This window comes from Somniosus microcephalus, chromosome 20 (genome assembly GCF_052327205.1).
Source record: "Somniosus microcephalus isolate GS21.2 chromosome 20, FLI_Smic_1.0, whole genome shotgun sequence".
Classification (NCBI taxonomy): domain Eukaryota; kingdom Metazoa; phylum Chordata; class Chondrichthyes; order Squaliformes; family Somniosidae; genus Somniosus; species Somniosus microcephalus.
In genome coordinates this window covers 68,625,212-68,646,542 of record NC_141006.1, presented here as the reverse complement: position 1 = coordinate 68,646,542, position 21,331 = coordinate 68,625,212, and the positions used below count along the sequence as shown (strand labels likewise).

General features: G+C 43.8%; 1 protein-coding gene across 4 annotated transcripts in view; it reads right to left on the bottom strand.

The window, feature by feature from the left end:
• The window catches only part of nhsl3 (NHS like 3), a 309,388-nt gene that overhangs the window by 45,102 nt on the left and 242,955 nt on the right, over window positions 1-21,331 (bottom strand). For 3 of the 4 annotated variants that reach the window (XM_085962936.1, XM_085962937.1, XM_085962938.1), the window contains exon 2: window positions 9,502-9,663. In XM_085962936.1, the coding sequence (XP_085819062.1) occupies window positions 9,502-9,663 (162 nt within the window). Of the gene's footprint in view, window positions 1-9,501; window positions 9,664-16,037; window positions 16,544-21,331 lie in introns of those variants that run through there. The other variant, XM_085962939.1, reaches the window with a different exon arrangement.

Genomic DNA, 21,331 nt, shown 5'->3' with positions numbered 1-21,331 from the left:
GTAGAGAGGCAGATAGGTTTAGGGAGGGAATTCCAGAGCTTAGGGCCTCGGCAGCTGAAGGCACGGCCACCAATGGTGGAGCGATTAAAATCGGGGATGCTCAAGAGGCCAGAATTAGAGGAGCGTAGAGATCTCGGAGGGTTGTGGGACTGGTGGAGATTACGGAGATAGAGAGGGGCGAGGCCATGGCGGGATTAGAAAACAAGGGTGAGAATTTAAAAAAAATGTTGCTTAACTGGGAGCCAATGTAGGTTAGTGAGCACAAGGGTGATGGGTACACCATTATAGTCAAAAATAGCCTCCATTCAGTACACAGTTAAATTGTGGGAGAAGATGGCAGACAACGTTATAGAAATTAAATCAATACCTGGAGTGATTGCAGGGGCATCACCTAATTGAGAGATTCAGACAATGGCATAAACCCAGTGAGCAAAACTCAAGCACTTCATAATCATCAGCTGAACCCACAGTGGAGATTCCAGGCTGGAAAACTCCCTTTGGCACACCACACCACGTACTGCATTTCAATTTGGGGCATTTGTGTAGAGGTAGTGGCAGCTAGCACTTCCACATAGTGACTACACTAAATTAATAATCAGTACATAAATCGCTGCTAGTTTGTGTAATGGGAGTTCCAAGAATGAACATGGTCTGCATAAAATGCAAAATTAATTCCCACAAAATGTTACAATTAAAAGCTCTCCACTTGCCAAATAGTGATCGGGATCTGGTCTTTTAATGTTCGGACATTACATCGGTGCATTTACAGACTCTGCTGTGGCAGAACACGGTGGTTTGCAATGCAGTCACTATCTTCTCAAATGTACTTTAATACAACGGATTTACATTCTCGACTGAAATATAAAACAAGCACCCAGGATTCCACTAGCAGCAGTTGAGAGATTCTTTTTCCAATTTGTTTTAGCGACATACCACATTCTAAATCTCCATGTAAAAGAATGAACCGAAATGATCCACGGATTCCAATATTAAATAAAAGCAGCTTTGCGTGTATCCTTGGAGGACAATATTCATAAAAGCCCCCGATTTAGGTGAAATCTAGTGTCTTTCTTGACTAAACAATTCATCAATTTCCTACAGATGATCTCAATCAACCAGGGTTCAGTTTAATTATGTTGACTGGGAACCCGGACAACACAGGATTATAATTTAATTAATTTAAAAGTAGCACTGCATTGAAGTAATCATAGAAATTCAAAACAGAGTTTAAACAAAACAAAAGCATTTTTTTTTTTATTTTTTTTTTAAATGCAGACCTCTACATAACCCAAGGAGAATGGGTACTTTTTAGAAAAAATAAATGTCTGACCTATATTTAAATTGTTTTCTATCCTGTCAATCTGCGTTCCAGCTACAATAGTCACTGAATGCTATTGCAGTTAGCGCAAGCTCACATCACTAGAAGAATCCAGGTCAGCACATACGATAAGTTTATAACAACACACCCTGGATCAAAAGCTACAAATGCATTTTTGTAGAGTCCATTCCCTAGAAATCAACCAATATTTAGGTTTAGTCCCATAAAGGCTGCAGTCACAGTTGCAACTCAAAAATCAAACATGTGGTAACCTTGTAATAGTTCGGACTACTCCGGTGGGTCCAAGGTTCCCAGTGTTTTTGTGTCTTACAATATTTCAAGATTTGAAATTTCCAAAGTCCAGTTTGAAATAGAAGATTCTAAAAACATTCATTGCCCCAGCACAACACTTGCTGCTGGTTTGCACACGTTTCCTTTGAGCAAACATACTCAAAAGATGGTCACACTAGAATGGTTGAAGAACAAAAGGTTGCTTAGTGCATTTTGTCTTTAAAAATAATTTTCAACTATGTCCCTTCTCTCCAATTTATTTTTTTCATTTTACAAAAATCAGGCTGCTGGAGCATCAGATGTATTCTACCAGTGTAGTGCTCCAAGGCAGAATTGAACTGAAATATAGACACTCCACCAGTGCTCAATCTCGGATGTTGGCTGTGAGAGACAATTGATTGGGTGCAATGGAGTGCACCGCATTGGGATCATCCAAATATAGTGGCTGCATTGGAATCATCAGTGGCTCATGGACACAGCCACAGGGGTGCGGAGGAGGTCTGGATCCAAGTGGTTCTGACACAACCCAAACTGAGCATCAGCAAGCGGGTTATTGGTAAGTAGCTGCTGCTTAATGGCACTGTGGAGAACTCATTGCATCAATTTGCCCATGTTTGGGAGGTGGTCAATAATTGGCCAGGTTAAATTTGTGCTGTTTTTAGTGGTAGGACATGCCTGGGCAATTTCCCACATGGTCTGGTAGATGCCAGTGTCATAGCTGCACTGGAATAGCTTGGCTAAGGAGGGGGTAGTTAACTCTGGTACACAGGTCTTCAGCACTACGGTGGAGATAGTGAGGACTCTTAGTCTTCATGGTGGTCCATGCACTCAGTGGCTTCTTAATGTCCTGTCAAGTTAACCAAGTTGGTTGTACTCTGGTATCTATGATGGCAGAGACTTTGGGAGATGGATCGTCTATTTGGCAGTTTTAGCAGGACATGCTATTTTCTATCAATGATTTAGACTTCAATGTAGGGGGGATGATTAAGTTTGCAGAGGATACAAAAATTGGCCATGTGGTTGACGGGGAGCACAAAAGCTGCAGAAAGAACAATGGACTGGTCAGGTGGGCAGAAAAGTGGCAAATGGAATTCAATCCAGAGAAGTGAGGGGTAACACATTTGGGGAGGGCTAACAAGGCAAGGGAATACACAATAAATGGTAGAATACTGAGAAGTGTAGAGGAACAGAGGGACCTTGGAGTGCATGTCCACAGATCCCTGAAGGTAGCAGGACAGGTGGTTAAGGCGGCAGACAGGATACTTTATTAGCTGAGGCATAGAATATAAAGTAAGAGCAGGGAGGTTATGCTTGAACTGTATAAAACACTAGTTAGGCCACAGCTAGAATACTGCGTGCAGTTCTGGCCACCACATTACAGGAAGGATGTGATTGCACTAGAGAGGGTACAGAGGAGATTTACGAGGATGTTGCCAGCACTGGAAGTTACTCTTGGACAAGTGTCTTACCTGATCAGTCAGGAGTGTGATTGTACTGCACCATCCAGGACAGAGCAGTCTGCTTGATCGGCACCGAACACAATACCCACCCCCACCATAGGTGTATTGTAGTATCCATTACCTACAGGGTGCGCTGCAACAACTCACCAATCTTGCTTCAACACATCCCAACCATGACACTTCCACCAAACAGGGCAAGATCTTGAGAGCACCATCAGCTCCAAGTTTCCCATATTACTCACCATCCTGACTTGGACATATACTGCCATTCCTTGATCATCACTCAAGCTTTCTGAAATTCTCTACTTAACCACATCATGGGAGCATTATCAGCACAAGCTTGAAGTGGTTCAAGGAGAAGCCCCCCACAAACCACCATCTCAATGCAGCTTTGCTGGCGTCACCTCCACACCCCAAGAATGAAAGAGAGGGGTTGTGCTGCAAAGTACCCTGACTGTAACTGGATTTGCAATAGACCAACTCTCCAAGCAGGTCCAAAGTATCATAGGGTCTCACATGGTGTGTTTTCTGGGCCTCACCTTTCTGTATAATATGTGGTCCATTCACTGGCTTTGGCACACAGAGGGTTCAGTTCTAAAAGGTTGGACATCAGCGTCAAGCGGGTAACAATTTCCCCCACTGAAATAATGCCCCTAGTTTCTCTCGCTGACCAGAACCATTCCCCAGAAAAGACGGTTCCTCACCAGGCCTAGTTGCATTGCTCCAATGGCCTGATGGACATGCCTCATGAGGACTACAGATGCACAAATTGCAGCACACCTTAATGTACAAACTGGACACAGCACTCAGACTGATGCCTGGCACAAGGAGATTAACTGTTGGTGTCTGGCTGTAAAATTGACACCGAGCAGTTGGAGGCACTCCGAGCTCTTCCAACCGACAAAAATCTAGTTGTGGATAGTTCACCTAGGCCCTGGTGCTGCTCCTGACTAAATATTTCATGGATTCCTCCACATTCTTCGAGACAGATCCATTTCTGCAATGCACAATGTGGATTCATAGAATCATAGAAAGTTACAGCACGGAAGGAGGCCATTTTGGCCCATTGTGTCCACGCTGGCCAACAAAGAGCTATCCAGCCTAATCCCACTTTCTAGCTCTTGGTCAGAGGCTCTGCAGGTTACAGCATCCCAAGTGCACATCCAAGTACTTTTTAAATGTGGTTAGGGTTCCTGCCTCTACCACCCTTTCAGGCAGTGAGTTCCAGACCCCCACAACCCTTTGGGTGAAGAAATTTCCCCTCAAATCCCCTCTAAACCTTGCCCCAATTACTTTAAATCTGTGCCCCCTGGTTTTTGACCCCGCTAAGGGAAATAGGTCCTTTCTATCGACTTTATGCCTCTCAATTTTATACACCTCTAAGGTCTTCCCTCAGCCTCCTCTGTTCCAAGGAAAACAGACCCAGCCTATCCAGTCTTTCCTCATAGCCAAGATTCTCCACTCCGAGCAACATCTTTGTAAATCTCCACTGTACCCTTTCTAGTGCAATCACATCTTTCCTGTAATGTGACGACCAGAACTGCACGCAGTACTCTAGCTGAGGCCTAACTAGTGTTTTGTACAGTTGAAGCATAACCCCGCCACCCACCCCCCCCTGCTCTTGTATTCTATGCCATGGCTAATAAAGGCAAGCATTCCGTATACCTTCTTAACCACCTTATCTACCTGGCCTGCTACCTTCAGGGATCTGTGGACATGCACTCCAAGGTCCCTTTATTCCTCTACACTACTCAGTGTCCTACCATTTAATGTGTATTCCCTTTCCTTGTTAGCCCTCCCCAAATGCATTACCTCACACTTCTCCGGATTGAATTCCATTTGCCACTGTTCTGCCCACCTGACCAATTTATTGATATCTCCCTGCAGTCTACAGCTTCCTTCTTCAGTATCAACCACACAACCGATTTAGTATCATCTGCAAACTTCTTAATCATACCCCCTATATTGAAGTCTAGATCATTAATATATACACCACAAAAAACAAGGGACCTAGTACTGAGCCCTGCGGAACCCCACTGGAAACAGCCTTCCAGTCACAAAAACACCATCAACCATTACCCTCTGCTTCCCGTCTCCAAGCCAGTTTTGAATCCAACTTGACACTTTGCCCTGGATCCCATGGGCTTTTAACTTCGTGACCAGTCTGCCATGTGGAACCTTATCAAAAGCCTTGCTAAAGGCACTACATACACTACATCAAACGCACTACCTTCATCTACCCTCCTTGTTACCTCCTCAAAAAATTCAATCAAGTTTGTCAGACACGACCTTCCCTTAACAAATCCATGTTGCCCCTGCTCCAGGTACCACAATGCTACTTTACTCCCAGGACAGCACTAAACCCTAGCCAGAACACAACCAACTTGTGCAATGCCGTTAGGCTCTTGTGTAAACTAGTTCATTAATTCACATCACGATCTGTTCCTTCATAAATGTCTCAATTTGCATTTTTAAGTCCAATGGCAATAAATACTAGAAAATTGGACTTGGTTCAGAACATGAGAAAATATAAACCTCTTGCATTTCATTTGCTACTTTTGAACGGTGCCAAATCACCATTAAAAGTTACTAACATGAAAATAACACCTCAATATTACAAGACATTATGGCCGGAATATATGCAGTTTACCCATTAGTGTCAATAACAGACATGTCAGCCCTGCTAGGAAAAAAGTATAAACTACACTAGAAAGTGTTTCAAAACTACTCAGTCAATAATAGGGGAATGTTACTGCAAAACAGTATTACTTTTCAAAACCCTTCTCTTCCTATTAATGATAACCATATTCAATTAAAATATTGTAAAGCACATTCTCACCCCATCACATGATGTTCAGCCACAGAGAAGGGTGCGGCAGCAGAGAAGGGAAAGTTCCAACATGGTTTACCATAGCGTGGGAATATTTGCTGTACAAAAATGACTTCCCACTGTTCACACAAATTAGTTAAAAATGTGCCTAGGTTCCATTCCCCACAAATTCCTTCTGCCTGGTCGAGACCTATCATTTCACGGCACCTCTCCTGCCAAAAGCCACTTCAGAGCTTCCACTTATGGGTGTGCTTGGGTGCAGCTCCACTGCAAAAAGGGCAGAGACTGGAACCAACCCACGCGTTGACTGGGAGACACACAATACTGGAAGAGATGATACTGGTCGAGTATCACCGAGAATGCAACCAGCAGTGACTCATCCCCAGCTCCAAAGCCTGCCAACTCCCACATGCTGTGGGGCCATTCTGTAGCGCACTTTTAACAGACCTCATTAGAGCAAATACACAGTGCAAAAAAGAGCCACAAAATTGCAGGGAAATCTACACTTAGACACGCACACACTGACAGTCAAAATACTTCCACCTGATGTTATGTGCGGTGAACACAATTTGAGTTTAAGAATGTGCTGAGGTCAATAGGGTTGCCAGGAATTAAACATTAATCTCCAGGTCACTGCTGCGAGCACAAAACACGGGAGAAAAATCATCGGAGCATTAAAGAAAGTGTGTGGGCTTTTTTTCCCCTCAGTTTCTTTAAACAGTTTCGTTCATTACTTATATAAAAAAATATTGGCGATGGGGAGGCCATTTGACTGGGCAGGGCAGCTGGAAGCGGAGCGGAGGTCACACCTCCAGCGATATGTCTAACCAGTGTTGGGAACCCCAGAGGTCATATGTCCACGGGTCAGGATGGCTGTACAAGAAAAGCAAATATTTGATGCTTTATGAGATCATTCGAACCCCACGAGTGGTTGACTCCTTTTTTGGGGCCTTAACGCACCGCCGGGGAGGGGGGGGGGCGGGGGGTGTGTCAGGAGATCGTGGGTGCAAGGTCAGGTGTCCACTCGCAGGGGAGGAGGGGTGGTTAGCTCGGGGGGGGGGGGGGGGTGGGGAGCACACCTGCTCCTCTTGGCCCACGAGCAGTGCTGGAAAGGCACGTACCTGCTACTTCTGGCCATTCTCGCCACCCTTCAACTGCCGGGTTTCCCGAGCCCTGGGAAACCCGGCCCACAGCACTTAAAACTATGGCAAAATTTGAGGCATGCAGACTCAAAGATATTGAAATTATGGGCCTGCCTCTGGAGAGCAGCTTAGTCGCCCGCCCCCCCAATCCGCCTCCATTAAAACCGGAAGTTGGTGGGTTTCCGATTTTTAACATTTTAATCCATCCCGCCCATCCTGGGAAGTTAAAATTCCCTCCTTTAGGTCCAATATACATTTAAGCAACAAGAGTGACCACTAGTTTGGACTGACAGTCCTGTTTCAGAGTTGACCACAAGATAATTTTGAGTAATCACCCTGTCTGGTTTTGGACTGGGCACTAGGTAGCAGAGCAATCTGGCACTTGGGAGTTCCTATAAATCCACTGTATAAAAGTTTTGTGGTCACTAGTTCAATGATGATCTGTTCCTCATTAAGCACAGTATGCTGTTTATGAGCTGAAGCGCATTAAAATTCATTTTGATAGAGGGTTAAAAAGGGACGGTGTACTAAAGCCCTGTGGAAAATGTTTATTTATATTACTTGCCCAAAGAAAATGGCAATTTCTAACAATGGATCTTTTCACAACAGGCAAAATGCAAACAGGTTACTGCAGGCCATGACTGGCTGGTGAGCTTCATTCCCAATGTTCGCACTGCAGTAAATAAGCTTGTGTGCTTCTGCTTTGCAGTTGTTCATCAGAACATTTGTTTAATTGGCTGTGAAGAAAATAGGAGCAGGAGTCGGCCATTCGGCCCTTTGAGCCTGTGCCGCCATTCAATAAGATCATGGCTGATCTTTGACCTCAACTCCACCTTCCTGCACTATCCCCATATCCCTTGATTCCCTTAGTATCCAAAAATCTGTCGATCTCTTGTCTCGAATATATAGAGCAACGGAGCATCCACAGCCCTCTGGGGTAGAGAATTCCAAAGATTCACCACCCTTTGAGTGAAGAAATTTCTCATCTCAGTCCTAAATGGCCGACCCCTTATCCCGAGACTGTGACCCCCTAGTTCTAGACTCCCCAGCTAGGGGAAACAACCTCTCAGCATCTATCCTGTCAGCCCCTCAAGATTGTATTTTTCAATGAGATCACCTCTTATTCTTCTAAACTCTAGGGAATATAGGCATAGTCTACTCAATCTCTCATTAGAACTTTCCTGTTATAGAGCTATGATGATGGACGTTAGTAATTTGGGAAGACAGCCTTATTGTAAACATTTCATGTAAATATGCATCGAGAAAATACCCATTACTAAATAAAATAGGGTACCGCCTCCCCCCAGTGTTAAAATGGTCAGGTTTCCATCCTGAAACATTAGGGTTACAAGATTACCCAGGTAATCTGGTGCCATGCCAGGTGGTTCTGGCCTGGAATCTAATCGGATACTTTTGGAATTTTAAATCCCAGCATGATGTTCCCACTGGTTGGACAAATTGACCTGGAAACGAACGAATGAAAGCCTTCTCTCTCTCTCCGATGGCTCCTAAATGAAATGACCTGGAAGCAAAACCCACTTTCATGTGGCTATGAATGAATCTGCAGCCCAAAACGGCCCCATAATTCAATGCAAATGGACCTTTACATTCATAAATGTCATTGGACAACGTGGGAAATGGAAACTTCACACCATTACAGTGCAGGACATTCCTGCAGTCGACACCAATTTGGTTTTTGACCAACTGTCTAGATTTCGGTCAGGTGATCCATTAAATTTCTAAAAAACACAAGACTTGGCAGGTCTGGCTTTGAACATGAAAGTACTTTTTTGACTCGCGATATGGAAGCATTAACATTTTCCATCACTTTCCATTCTTAAGGCCAAGGTTCCAAAGTTCAATCTTTTTCAGGGGTGCACTTCCAAACAGCAGTTTGCTTTTACAACTTCCCTTTATTGTTCCATTCTGGGGATTTAGTTTGTGTATCAGCTTGTACAAAAAGAAAAAGGAAAAAAAGGCAGATTCCAGATTTTGAACCAACTCAATTCTTCCTCTTTTCCCCTCCCCGGAATGGCTCATTGCAATCGCCTTCAAAGAACAGCGAATATTCAATTCTCTCAAGCCAGTATCTTGCCTCAGTTAGTACCAGCACAAACATTTATCTAGCGCTTGTTAATGCAAATTAATGGACAAAAAGAATGTTCCATTCTTCAAACAACTGCCCTCCTGCAAAGTTTCAATTATTCCAACAATCTAGTTCTTTTAAATAAACAATCACATGCAAAATATGAATCTTTCACCAACAGTGAGCACCTTGCTTATTAATCATTGTGACTTTTTTTTTTTGCACCAAGACCGTTCCCTAAAAATACATAAGAATGTGCATTGGTTATGTATGGTCCAGTTCTGCCACAGAATTATTCCATGGTTCTGGTTTCCCTCTTGGTGCCGGTCCTATTGCTCATGGTGTCTTAAGCCAACGTTCGTGCTGTGCCCTACCTTGCTCCTGCAGAGATTTGAGCCCGATTTCAGCTTCTTTGTGCAGATCCTCGATATGCGGTGGCCTGGTAGATGGGAGGAATATGTTCTCCTGTTGATGCTGATACTGCGACGGTTTGTAGTGCACTGACCATCGGCCCTCGTCGTCCAATTTAGAGGCAGCTGTCGGGAAACAAAAAAATATATGCATCTCACTAGACGTTAACAAATCTATTACAGCTTTGAAATGGATTGTTTAAAACTGGTTTTGTCCATCCTTGAACAAGTCAGTAGTTTTGTGTGTACTCATCACACATTTTACAAACACCAGAACTGACACCTACAAGGTAGTTGGGTGGATTTTGCAAGCTTGTTTAGTTTGCCTGTGATAGATGTAATATCTCCAAATTTGCAGATGACACAAAGCTGGGTGGATGTGTGTGCTGTGAGGAGGATGCCAAGAAACTCCAGGATGATTTGGACAGGTTGGGTGATTGGGCAGAAGCATGGCAGATGCAATATAACGTAGATAAATGTGAGGTTATCCACTTTGGTGTCAAAAAACAGGAAGGCAGATTATCTGAATGGCAATAGATTGGGAGAAGGGGAAGTGCAACGAGACCTGGGTGTCCTTGTGCACCAGTCGCTGAAGGTAAGCATGCAGGTGCAGCAGGCGGTTAAGGCGGCAAATGGTATGTTGGCCTTCATAGCGAGAGGGTTTGAGTACAGGAACAAGGCTGTCTTGCTGCAGTTGTACAGGGCCTTGGCGAGACCACACCTTGAGTATTGTGTGCAGTTTTGGTCGCCTTATCTGAGGAAGGATATTCTTGCCATGGAAGGAGTTCAGCGAAGATTCACAAGGCTGATACCTGGGATGGCAGGAAGGACGTACGAGGAGAGATTGGTCGATTGGGCTTGTACTCGCTGGAGTTTAGAAGAATGAGAGGGGATCTCATTGAAACTTATAAAATTCTGGCAGGACTGGACAGACTAGATGCAGGGAGGATGTTCCCGATGGTCAGGGAATCCAGAACCAGGGGTGACAGTCTAAGGATAAGGGCCTTTTAGGACAGAAATGAGGAGGAATTTCTTCACCCAGAGAGTGGTGAACCTGTGGAATTCTCTACCACAGAAGGCAGTAGAGGCCAATTCATTAAATATATTCAAGAAGGAGTTGGATATATTTCTTAAGGCTAAAGGGATCAAGGGGTATGGGGAGAAAGCAGGTACCGGGTACTGAACTTGGATGATCAGCCATGATCGCATTGAATGGCGGAGCAGGCTCGAGGGGCCAAATGGCCTATTCCTGCTCCTATCTTCTATGTTTCTATATTAGTCGATATAAACTGTACAGACTGCAATCAATTCTATTAAACATCAGATAATTTTACTTGCATTCAATGTCGAAGGTTATCATATTACAGATTAATGATGAATGAAGAACGTTTCCGATCTCTGATCGAATTACTGCCTGAACATGCTACCTACTGATTAGCGATTGCCCCGGTACGTACTCCGTTGGGAGTGAAGATGCTGGTCGGCAAGTCTGGTACCAGCTCCACCCTTCATTCAGCACAGACAGGTGAGATGTTTTACTTGGGGTGCAGAATGTGTTAAAATATCAGTGTTTAATGATGGCAGAGCCACGTCTCGCCCCCTCCACTCCCATCGACAAAAACTTCTGCCGTTTTGAAGGTTAGCTCAATCTTAGTGACAAATGTCATGTGACTTCGTCCCCTTTGTAAGAGAGATGGTCACTAACCTGCAGCCAATCTCAGGAATAAAGGTCACTTTCTGTTAAACAGCAGCTAATGTTGTAAACTTCAAGATAGAGAAGCAATTATAGTTAGACAAAATAGTGTGTATATTTACCACAGTTTTTAATATTATGGTCAACTTTGTGTTCTTTGCTGCCAGTATCTCTGTTTATTGTGGCCGAGAGGGAAATTAGTTAACCTTGTCACTAGTCAACTAACTATCCCAGACTAGTACTTAAATCCTAAATTTGACACTGAGCCACACAAGGAGATTAGGACAGGTGGTGGTAGATTTTAAGGAACCTATTAAAAAGGAGAAAGAGGTAGAGAGGTGAAGAGGGTTAAGGAGGGAATTCCATTGGCTGAAGGCACGGCCGCCAATGGTGGAGCGATTAAAATCGGGAATGCGCAAGAGGCCAGAATTGGAGGAATGCAGAGATCTCAGAGGCTTGATGGGTTGGAGGAGGTTACAGAGATAGGGAGGGGTGAGACCATGGAGGGATTTGAAAGCAAGGATGAGAATTTTAAAATGGAGGCGTTGCGGGACCAGGAGCCAATGTGGGTCAGTGAGCACAGGGGTGATGGGTGAACAGGACTTGGCGAGTTAGGATACGGGCAGTAGTGTTGGATGAGTTCAAGTTTACAGAGGGTACAAGGTGGGATGGCAGCCAGGAGAGCGTTGGAATAGCCGAGTCTAGAGTAACAAGGCACAGAGGAGGGTTTCAGCAGATGATCTGAGGCAGGGCAGGCAATGTTACAGAGGTGGAAATAAGCAGTCTTGGTGATGGAGCAGATATAGGGTCAAAAGCTCATCTCGGGGTCAAATAGGACCTAATAATACATCATGCTTTACATGGAATAGCACCCCCTTATTTAAAAACCGTTCATCCACTGATTCACAGTGAGAAATAGCTCGAGATCTCTTGGTATTCAACATCTGTGAGCAATTGTGACCAAATAAAATTACCCACCTCAAAAAGACACTAAGCCTGCCAAGTCTGAGTAAACTGAATTCTCTGATGAGGTTCTACTTTATTCTGGTTCGAACTGAACCCATAATTGTCAACAGTTATGACTTTGCGCAAACACTAAACACCACAATATTCTGGAATTAAGAGTCATCCCAACATTAGTTACCATATTGCGAGAACAAAAATACAAAAAATCAACTGGCTCGACTGGTAGTACCCTTAACTCCAAGTCAGAAGATCATGGGCTCCAAGTCTCACTCCAGGACTTGAGCACATGAGCTAGGCTGACACTGCAGTGCAATGCCAATGGAGTGCTGCAGTGTCAAGGGTATTGTCCTTTGGATGAGATGTTAAACAGAGGCTTGGTCTGCCCGTTGCCATGAACAGGTGGAGTTGAAAGCCCTATAACACAATTTGAAGAGCAGAGACTGGTGTCCTGGCCAACAGTCATTTCCCAAACCACCACAACCAAAGCAAATATCATCACCGTTGGTAAGACTTGTGCGCACAAACTGATTGCCATATTTGCCCAGGCAAGAGTCACTCCACTTCAAAGTAATTAATTGTATTTAAAATAGAGACATTACTAAGAGATGCAATATACACTAAATAGAAAATCACTGATATTTGAAGCTATATATTTAAAATGTATGGATACAATTAGCAAATAATTCATATTGATTAACTAGATCCAGTCCAATAGATTTGGGTTTCATACATGTAGAATCACTCGTTCAAAAAGTCAAATCTGGCCCACAATCATCAAATGCAGGATATCCAAATGGGTTTATCACAGGATGATAACTGATGTCAAAGACTCTCCTTTGAACCTTCTCGTCGGTCACAGCGGTGATCCAGACTGAAACTGTCACAGTCGAGCTCTCCGAAATGTGAAGTGAATCATATTTTTGTGTCCATTAAAGCTGCACAACTTATGTCAAGGCACTCTACAAGGTTTATACAATGGCTTGTTCAGTGATCCAGCTACATCACTGCATTACCAGTTTAATCCAATCGAATAAATTAACAGTTTAAAAGCGAATGAAAAATTAGCTGTTACTGCAAGGCAAATTCTCCATGGAACCCATGGCAATGTTTGACCAGATCCTTCAGTGAAGGCTTTCCCAGAATCTTAACCTGTCCCAAGTTTCCCACAGAGAATACCTCTTCAACCTAACATTTAAATACAAGATGGTACAGTTGCTAAACCTGAGTGTGGTAGATGCATCAGGTCATCAATATCAGGCTATTCGGTGCCTCACTAGAAATGGGCAATAAAAAAAGGCACCGATATACACAAACCTTGGAGTATCAGATTGTCGATAGGAAGTTAAATGTACCTTAAAGTTATATGTTAATAATGAACATCAACGATGAAGATAAAGCTTGTATGATTGGTGTAAATGAACAAAGACCATTAAATTTAAAAACCTTCAACTGACAGGGCGAGTACACTAGGGATTCCGAGGGGCTGCCTAAGAAGACGACGACGACGACACTAGGGATTTAAACTGAGCCAATTACAGTGGTTGAGTCACCGGAGATCAAAAATATACAGGCAACTGGTTTTAATTCATTCTCAGGATGAGGGCATCGCTGGAAAGGCTGGCATTTATTGCCCATCCCTAGTTGCCTTGAGAAGGTGGTGGTGAGTCTTCTTGAACCACTGCAGTCCGTGTGGTGAAGGTGCTCACACTGTGCTGTTAGGGAGGGAGTTCCAGGATTGTGACCCAGTGACAATGAAGGAACAGCGATATATTTCCAATTCAGGATGTGAGACTTGAATGTCTTTCCAGGTGGTGGAGGTCACGTGTTTAAGAAGTGCTGCCAATGAACTTGCTGCAGTGTTTCCTGTAGATAGTACGTATTGCAGCCATGGTATGCTGGTGGTGGATGTTTAGGCTAGTGGACGAGATGCTGATTAAGTGGACTGCTTTGTCCTGGATGATGTCGAGCTCCTCGAGTGTCATTGCAGCTGCACTCATCTAGGTGAGTGGAGAGCATTCCATCACACTCCTAACTTGTGTCTTGTAGGTGGAGGCGCTTTGGGGAGACAGGTGAGCCAATCGCTGCAGAATACCCAGCCTCTGACCTGCTCCAATAGCCACAGCATTCATCAGGGTGGCCCAGTTTCTGATCAATGGTGACCCCCCAGGATGTTGCTGGTGGGGGATTCAGCAATGGTAATGCCATTGAATGTCAAGGGGGGAGGGGGGGGGGGGGGGTTTAAGAGTCTCTCTTGTTGGAGATGGCCATTGCCTGATGCTTGTGTGGAGTAAATGTTACTTGCATTACACTTCATGTTTGCAGCATAGTCACTCCTCAAAAATATAAGCACCCTCCATAATCTATCTATAGATTAAAATGTTCAGTTCAGGTTCTTTCCTGTCCCTATGAATTAAACAAATCCTCATTGGTCTGTGGGAAATCCTTGCTGGTAAATTTGTCAACTACGTTGATCCTTACATTTGTAATCGGGGTCAGAGTTCAGTTCATGAGTGTTGAATTTCCCATTCCAGGAAAGAACCGGAAATACAATGGCTAAATCTATAATTGGGTTATAATATAAAAAAGGTCCATTGAAACCAGGTGCATGTTGTATGCTCAGTTTATTCTGGGGTTTGGCACTAATGGTAGATTGTAGCCCTCAAGGATATCGCTGTATCTGCACAGTTACTGGCACCTTACCCCCATCCACCACAATGGGACTCGGAGGACCGAGCCTGACTCATTGCAATTCTTTCACGAGTTATGGCAAAACTGAGAAAGACGACATACCCGGCAGACTGACCCAATTTGGGTCCAGAACATACTGACATTCTTGCAGAGCAATTGGAAGGTTTTGTCCCAATTTTGGCAATTTAAAGTCCCACATTAGGAGTAGTGCATGCAACCTTTATAAAAAGGATTGGCACCAAGGCACTGATCTGTGTCTTTATACAACATAGGACTAGCGAACCATGTGCCACTCCACCCACCTGCAACATCATGACAGCATATTTCATGCACAGTCATTGCCTATGGTTTCCCCAGAACCAAATCAAGTCAAAATTTTATTCCCATGTTGTGTGGAGGATACTCAAAGAACACATTTGCTAGGTTTCCAGTAAAGCATCCCAACACTAGGAAAAAGGTAGGATTTTAACACCAAAAGATTCTGTAGTGCATTTGCACATTGTCTGATTACCCCAGAGTACAGAAATGCTCCTGCAAAAGGCAAGCGCTTCAGAAAGTCAGATAATGGCTTATAAACAGCAAGGGCAAACTTGATCATTTGGACCTGTAATGATACAGCAGCGAGAACGACCACCATTATGCAGCCTGCATTCACACCTTATTGATCAGCTCTATTCATAGCCTCTGCATGTACTGTAAGTGACCCTGAAACAATGAGAGAGAAAGGGAGAATAGGCAGATGGGAAGATTAGATACAAAATCCCAGGTCTTCTAGAACAGGGCCAATTGGATAAAACCGAGAAGCCGTTTAAAATTTGCTGAAGTGATGGTAAACGCGAGTGTATCCAGTGCTGCTCCAAATGTAATATTCAATAAACACAAATAATCAGCAAGTTGGCCACAGAACATGAATTTATATTGGAACTAGAAATATATATTTTCACTTATAAAATATTGAATTTTAATGAGAGACAGAGAGAGACACACACAGAGAGAGAGAAAAAACAGATAAAGGGGTAAAAAAAGTAAAACGTGTTATACTGGCACAGCATTAGGAGGGAACAGCCATCACAAAGTCTTAATCACAGCATTGCACTGCGTTTGGGAATCACTTGGAAAATTGTATTATTTAAAAAAAAATCAGATTACTTACTCTTTTTCTTAAAAAGTGCGAGAAGCGCACTCAGATTTTTGCCAAGGAACACAACCATTCTGAAGCGTACAGAACACGAAGATACAAAAGGCAGATTGGGTTTCTGAAGCGCTCGCTTTCCCACTGTCGCAGCTGGCTATTTGACCTTCCTTCCTTCCTTCTTCATGAACTTCAACTGTCAGAGCGCCACTCACACTAACAGCGGCCAAGCTGCAAGAGCGGGTGCAAATCCGGGGCCACCTGCAAACATTCTTCGCTCAAAATAAATGCTTTAAAAACCCAGGACAAGAGCAGTAACTGCAGTTTCCCTCGCGGGTAAGGGACCGACAGGGCAGCAGCCGACTCATTGCTCAGGCACAGAATGAATGAGATATCTGCTCCACCCACTTTACAGACACATTCAATCCTCAGCGAGAAAACCATCACCTCGAGCTGGGGATTGCAGCCCACGATTCCACCGCACTGGCCAATCAGCTTAGCTGGGCTGTGAATTTCAATGACGAGGGATTCCAATCGGCAGCCTGAATGACAGACTGTTACTGACCATTGGGGCACCAAGTTCAAAAATGTAAGATCTGCGACAAAAGGACTATTCAAACGTCGGCCTTTGTTGCATTTCCTATTGACAGGTTTTTTTGTACATGGAGAGCTCCCCTTTAGTCTCTGTGCAGAGGCATGCTGTCATGCCCTGCTGTTCCTCATTGCACTATACAATAAGGTCCACACACAGCACGTTTGCTCTCCGTCAGCTACAATACCAGCAGTAAAACAGGACAAGATGAGCATTTTCCCCCTTTTATTTAGAGTAAAGAGAGTACATCCCCTCTTGTGATGGTATAAAGGCGATTTCTTATTATTCTGTTTAGGAGGATCTAACCCCATTGAATGAAAAAAACTGTGGCACAAAGTGGCAGCAAGTTGAAATTCTTACAAGGTAAAGTTAGGCTTGACGTCTGCTTTCAGTATTTGACTGCATAGATTGAATCATTCTGAAGCCTGTTGGGTCAGCTGGGGCTCAGTGGGCAGTGCCCTCGCCTCTGGGTCAGAAGGTTGTGGGTTCAAGTCCCACTTCAGAGACTTGAGCACAAAGTCTAGGCTGACACTCCAGTGCAGTACTGAGGGAGCGCTGCACTGTCGGAGGTGCCGTCTTTCAGGCGAGATGTTAAACCGAGACCCGTCTGCTCTCTCAGGTGAATGTAAAAGATCCCATGGCACTATTTCGAAAAAAGAGCAGGGGAGTTCTCCCAGTGTCCTGGCCAATATTTATCCCTCAATCAACATCACAAACAGATTATCTGGTCATTATCACATTGCTGTTCGTGGGACCTTGCTGTGCGTAAATTGGTTGCCACATTGCCTACATTACAACAGTGACTACACTTCAAAAATACTTCATTGGCTGTAAAGTGCTTTGGGGCGTCCGATGCAAGTCTGTCTTCTTTTTCTGTTGCCGACACTACTATACCAATACAGAATTATGCCAACAGATTAATTGCATCAAAGTGTGTACTATTGTAAGTATTGTGTAAGTAACTGTACAGCTGTACTATATGCACAACAGCTTTAAAGGATGATGCGGTGTTATTTACAAGAGTTAACACCCTTGCTAAAATAGAGGGTAGGGAAATTTCAGACAAGTCTATTAAGAATTCATACGATAGTATTTCATGGCACAGTTTCAGGGCCTTGCTTCCTGATGACTACCCGTAGTAAAGAATTTGCTGAAATGCTTAGAGAATGTAGTTTTGCAAATCTAGTGGTATGGTGTGGGGTTATGGAGTTCAATAAAGCACTCTACTTCACATTAGACACAATCACACTGACCAGGGCGCTATGTTGCATCAGGAGAAACCTCCAACATCTGCACGGCCCCCAATTATATAGAATGTTGCAGCACAGAAACTGGCCATTCGGCCCAACAGGCCATTGCCAGGTTCCACTTCAACCTCAGCATTTAAAAAACTGTCCAACTTTATAGATAAAAATAGCGTGGCGAGACGCTTGAAGGACCAACCCAGCCCAAGTTCAATTACACGCCTCTTCAACCAGGTGAAAAGTAAACAGACATGTATGGGGTTTGATGATTAGAACCCCATATGATCAGGGGCACACCTCATTTAAGTTGGCTGTTTCTGACTTTCAATACCAATACCTTCTTTAACACAACAACTTGTATTTATATAGCACCTTTAACATAGTAAAACATCCCAAGGGGCTTCACCGGAGTATGTTAAGAAAAAAAATGACACCGAGCCACACAAGGTAAAATTAGGGCAGGTGACCAAAAGCTTGGTCAAAGAGATAGGTTTTAAGGAGCGTCTTAAAGAAGGAGAGAGAGGTAGTGAGGCGGAGGAGAGGTTTAGGAGGGAATTCCCGAGCTTAGGGCCCAGGTAACAGTAGGCACAGCCACCAATGGTTGAGCGATTATAATGGGGATGCTCAAGAGGGCAGAATTAGTATCTCGTGGGGCTGAAGGAGATTACAGAGATAGGGAGGGAGGCCATGGAGGGATTTGAAAACAAGGATGAGAATTTTGAAATCGAGGCGCTGAACACAACCGAACTGCAGAGATTCACCACCGCTCGGAATCCATTCGTTCTAATTTAGATGTACAACAAGCAGCATCAAATGCCCGAGAATCAGATCTGATCATTATTCTTTTCTCCTTGTTCTTCGGACTTCACAGAAATCACAGAATCACAGAAACCTCACAGTGCAGATAGAGGCCATTTCGGCCCATCGAGCCTGCACCGACACATATCCCACCCGATCCCCGTAACCCCTACACCAACACATATCCCACCCTATCCCCGTAACCCCACGTATTTAATCCCCTAACACTAAGGGTCAATTTATCATAGCCAATCAACCTAACCCGCACATCTTTGGACTGTGGGAGGAAACCGGAGCACCCGGAGGAACCCACGCAAACACAGGGGAGATGTGCAAACTCCACACAGACAGTCCCGAGGCCGGATTGAACCCGGGTCCCTGGCGCTGTGAGGCAACAGTGCTAACCATTAGTATATTATTATATTGAGGTTGGAGGGGTTTGGGGGTTTTTTTTTTTGAGGTTGATATGAGTAACTCTGCAAAATGAAGTGAGTTAAAGGAAAGGAGAGGGGTGCAGAACGATTGCAAACACAAGTTATTTTCAAATCTCAATTCCCCAAGAGATGGGGCACACAATGGGTGCATGTCATCACAGAACAGCACCATGTGTGATTAAATTCAAAAGATGGGGAACAATATGGGGGCATGCAGCTAGTAATCATACCATGTGTGTGGCTCTTATAGGTTTCCCGAGATAATCTATAGAAAAGAACGACACTTATTGAACCATTTTAGGATTAGAAACTGTGGAAAAACAAGTTTACTTTGCTGCTGGCTGCATCCTTCAAGAACAAATTACATTGGTGTTTAAACACCAATCATCTCCGAATGTTGCAGCTTATATAATGCAGCTTTAAAGGATGATGCTGTGCTAATTTTATTTTTAAATAGCAACTCCAGAGAGCTCCCAGTCTGAGCCAGGCGGCTAGCCGCCACTCTATAAAAGTAAATGTCTATTCAGCACGAATTGTAAACTATGCAGCTCTCCAAAAACTAAAGACACGGGCACTCCCAGGCATAAATCTTGGATCCGATGTATCATAAGTATTTTCACCATCTCACGCAACTCATAAAAGGTGCAGAAACAGCAGAAAGTATTTCATCCATCAGCCTTATGGAGTTATCCAACCTTCTAAATTGAACTAAAATCCACCCAACTTGATGGAAACAACCACCAAAACTTAAAGAAATCTCACCCCATATCAGTGTTCACACTTAAACATTCATTTGTCTACAGGCAGCACTTGGCTGAGGTGTTGGTTTCATTTACAGACTAGTGCCAATCCAGTTTGCCAGAATTAATTCCTCAATGCTTTGCATCTCTCTCTGGAGATAACTACCATCTAGGCGAAGTTCATGGCCGAATAAAGTATCAAAAGGAGGGATAACACATTTCCAGGAACGGACCAAGAGTGATCGATTCATAACCCTAGTTTTAAAGGTAGATCAATATAGATTTTAAAAAGTTTAGATTAAAAAATGCAAGCATTGGAATTTTGCAATGGAAAGAGAAAGAGAAAACGCTAGAAGCAAACAGAACTGACAAAAGATCGCAACCTGAAGCCCATCCTTTCACTTTTCAGAAGCTGATGGACCTGGTGTGTCTATCCATCTATCCGAGAGGGTCTTCCCAGGCACATCATGGATTTATAACCAATGAACAAAAATGGCGGTCAGCATCACAGAAACACTTACAAATGAACGATTTTCACAAAAATCATTTACTTGGAAGTTGTAATTCTCCGGGCAATCGAGCACATGTTGAATTTACAATCCTGGACCCAGTCTGACTAGATCTACCACACATTCCCCTCCAATATTCATTCATATGGTGTATGCAATTGCCCTTTAACCCATTTGCTTTTTGTCTTGCCATTCACCAATACATAGAGAGAGTGTGTGTGTTCTGATTATTGCAAGTGCTTTAATTTCTTGGTAACTGAATAGCACACACACACACACACACACACACACACACACACCTGTGGTTGGTCAACACTGTGCAAGAGCACTTGTAAAGAAAGGAGCCATTGCTGAGAGCGCTTTGTCCCCACAGGACAGAATGAAAACGAGTCTTAGATTTAGTTTACTCAATCCACTTACACCCAGTTCAATGTCACTCTTTTCCTATAAACATGTACTATTCATGACAAAAGGTTACAATATAGAAGACAAGCTCAAATGACACCTGGAGATCTCATTTAAAGTAGAAGTTCACACCAATGCCATCTCCAGGCCACATACAGGATATGTTGGGAGGGAGGAAAGGGAATGGCCAGGCATCCTTTCCTGGTCACCATCTAGTGAATCCTGCTAGAAGCGCAAATGTGTGGACATTGAGCACGGGCACTTGTCAGGCTTGGCACTGCCGAAGACCACAGATGAAGGAAGAGGTACGAGAGGGGGATTGATGCTTATACTAAAAGCAAAATACTGCAGATGCTGGAAATCTGAAATAAAAACCAGAAAATGCTGGAAATACTCAGGGTCAAGCAGCATCTGTGAAGAGAGAGAAACAGAGTTAACTTCAGGTCAATGACCCTTCGTCAGAACTGGAAATAGCTGGAGATGGAAGATGGAGATGGACTTGCTTAAAAACCTGCACCATCTCCAGCTTTTTCCAGTTCTGATGAAGGGCCATCGACCTGAAACGTTAACTCTGTTTCTCTCTCCACGGATGC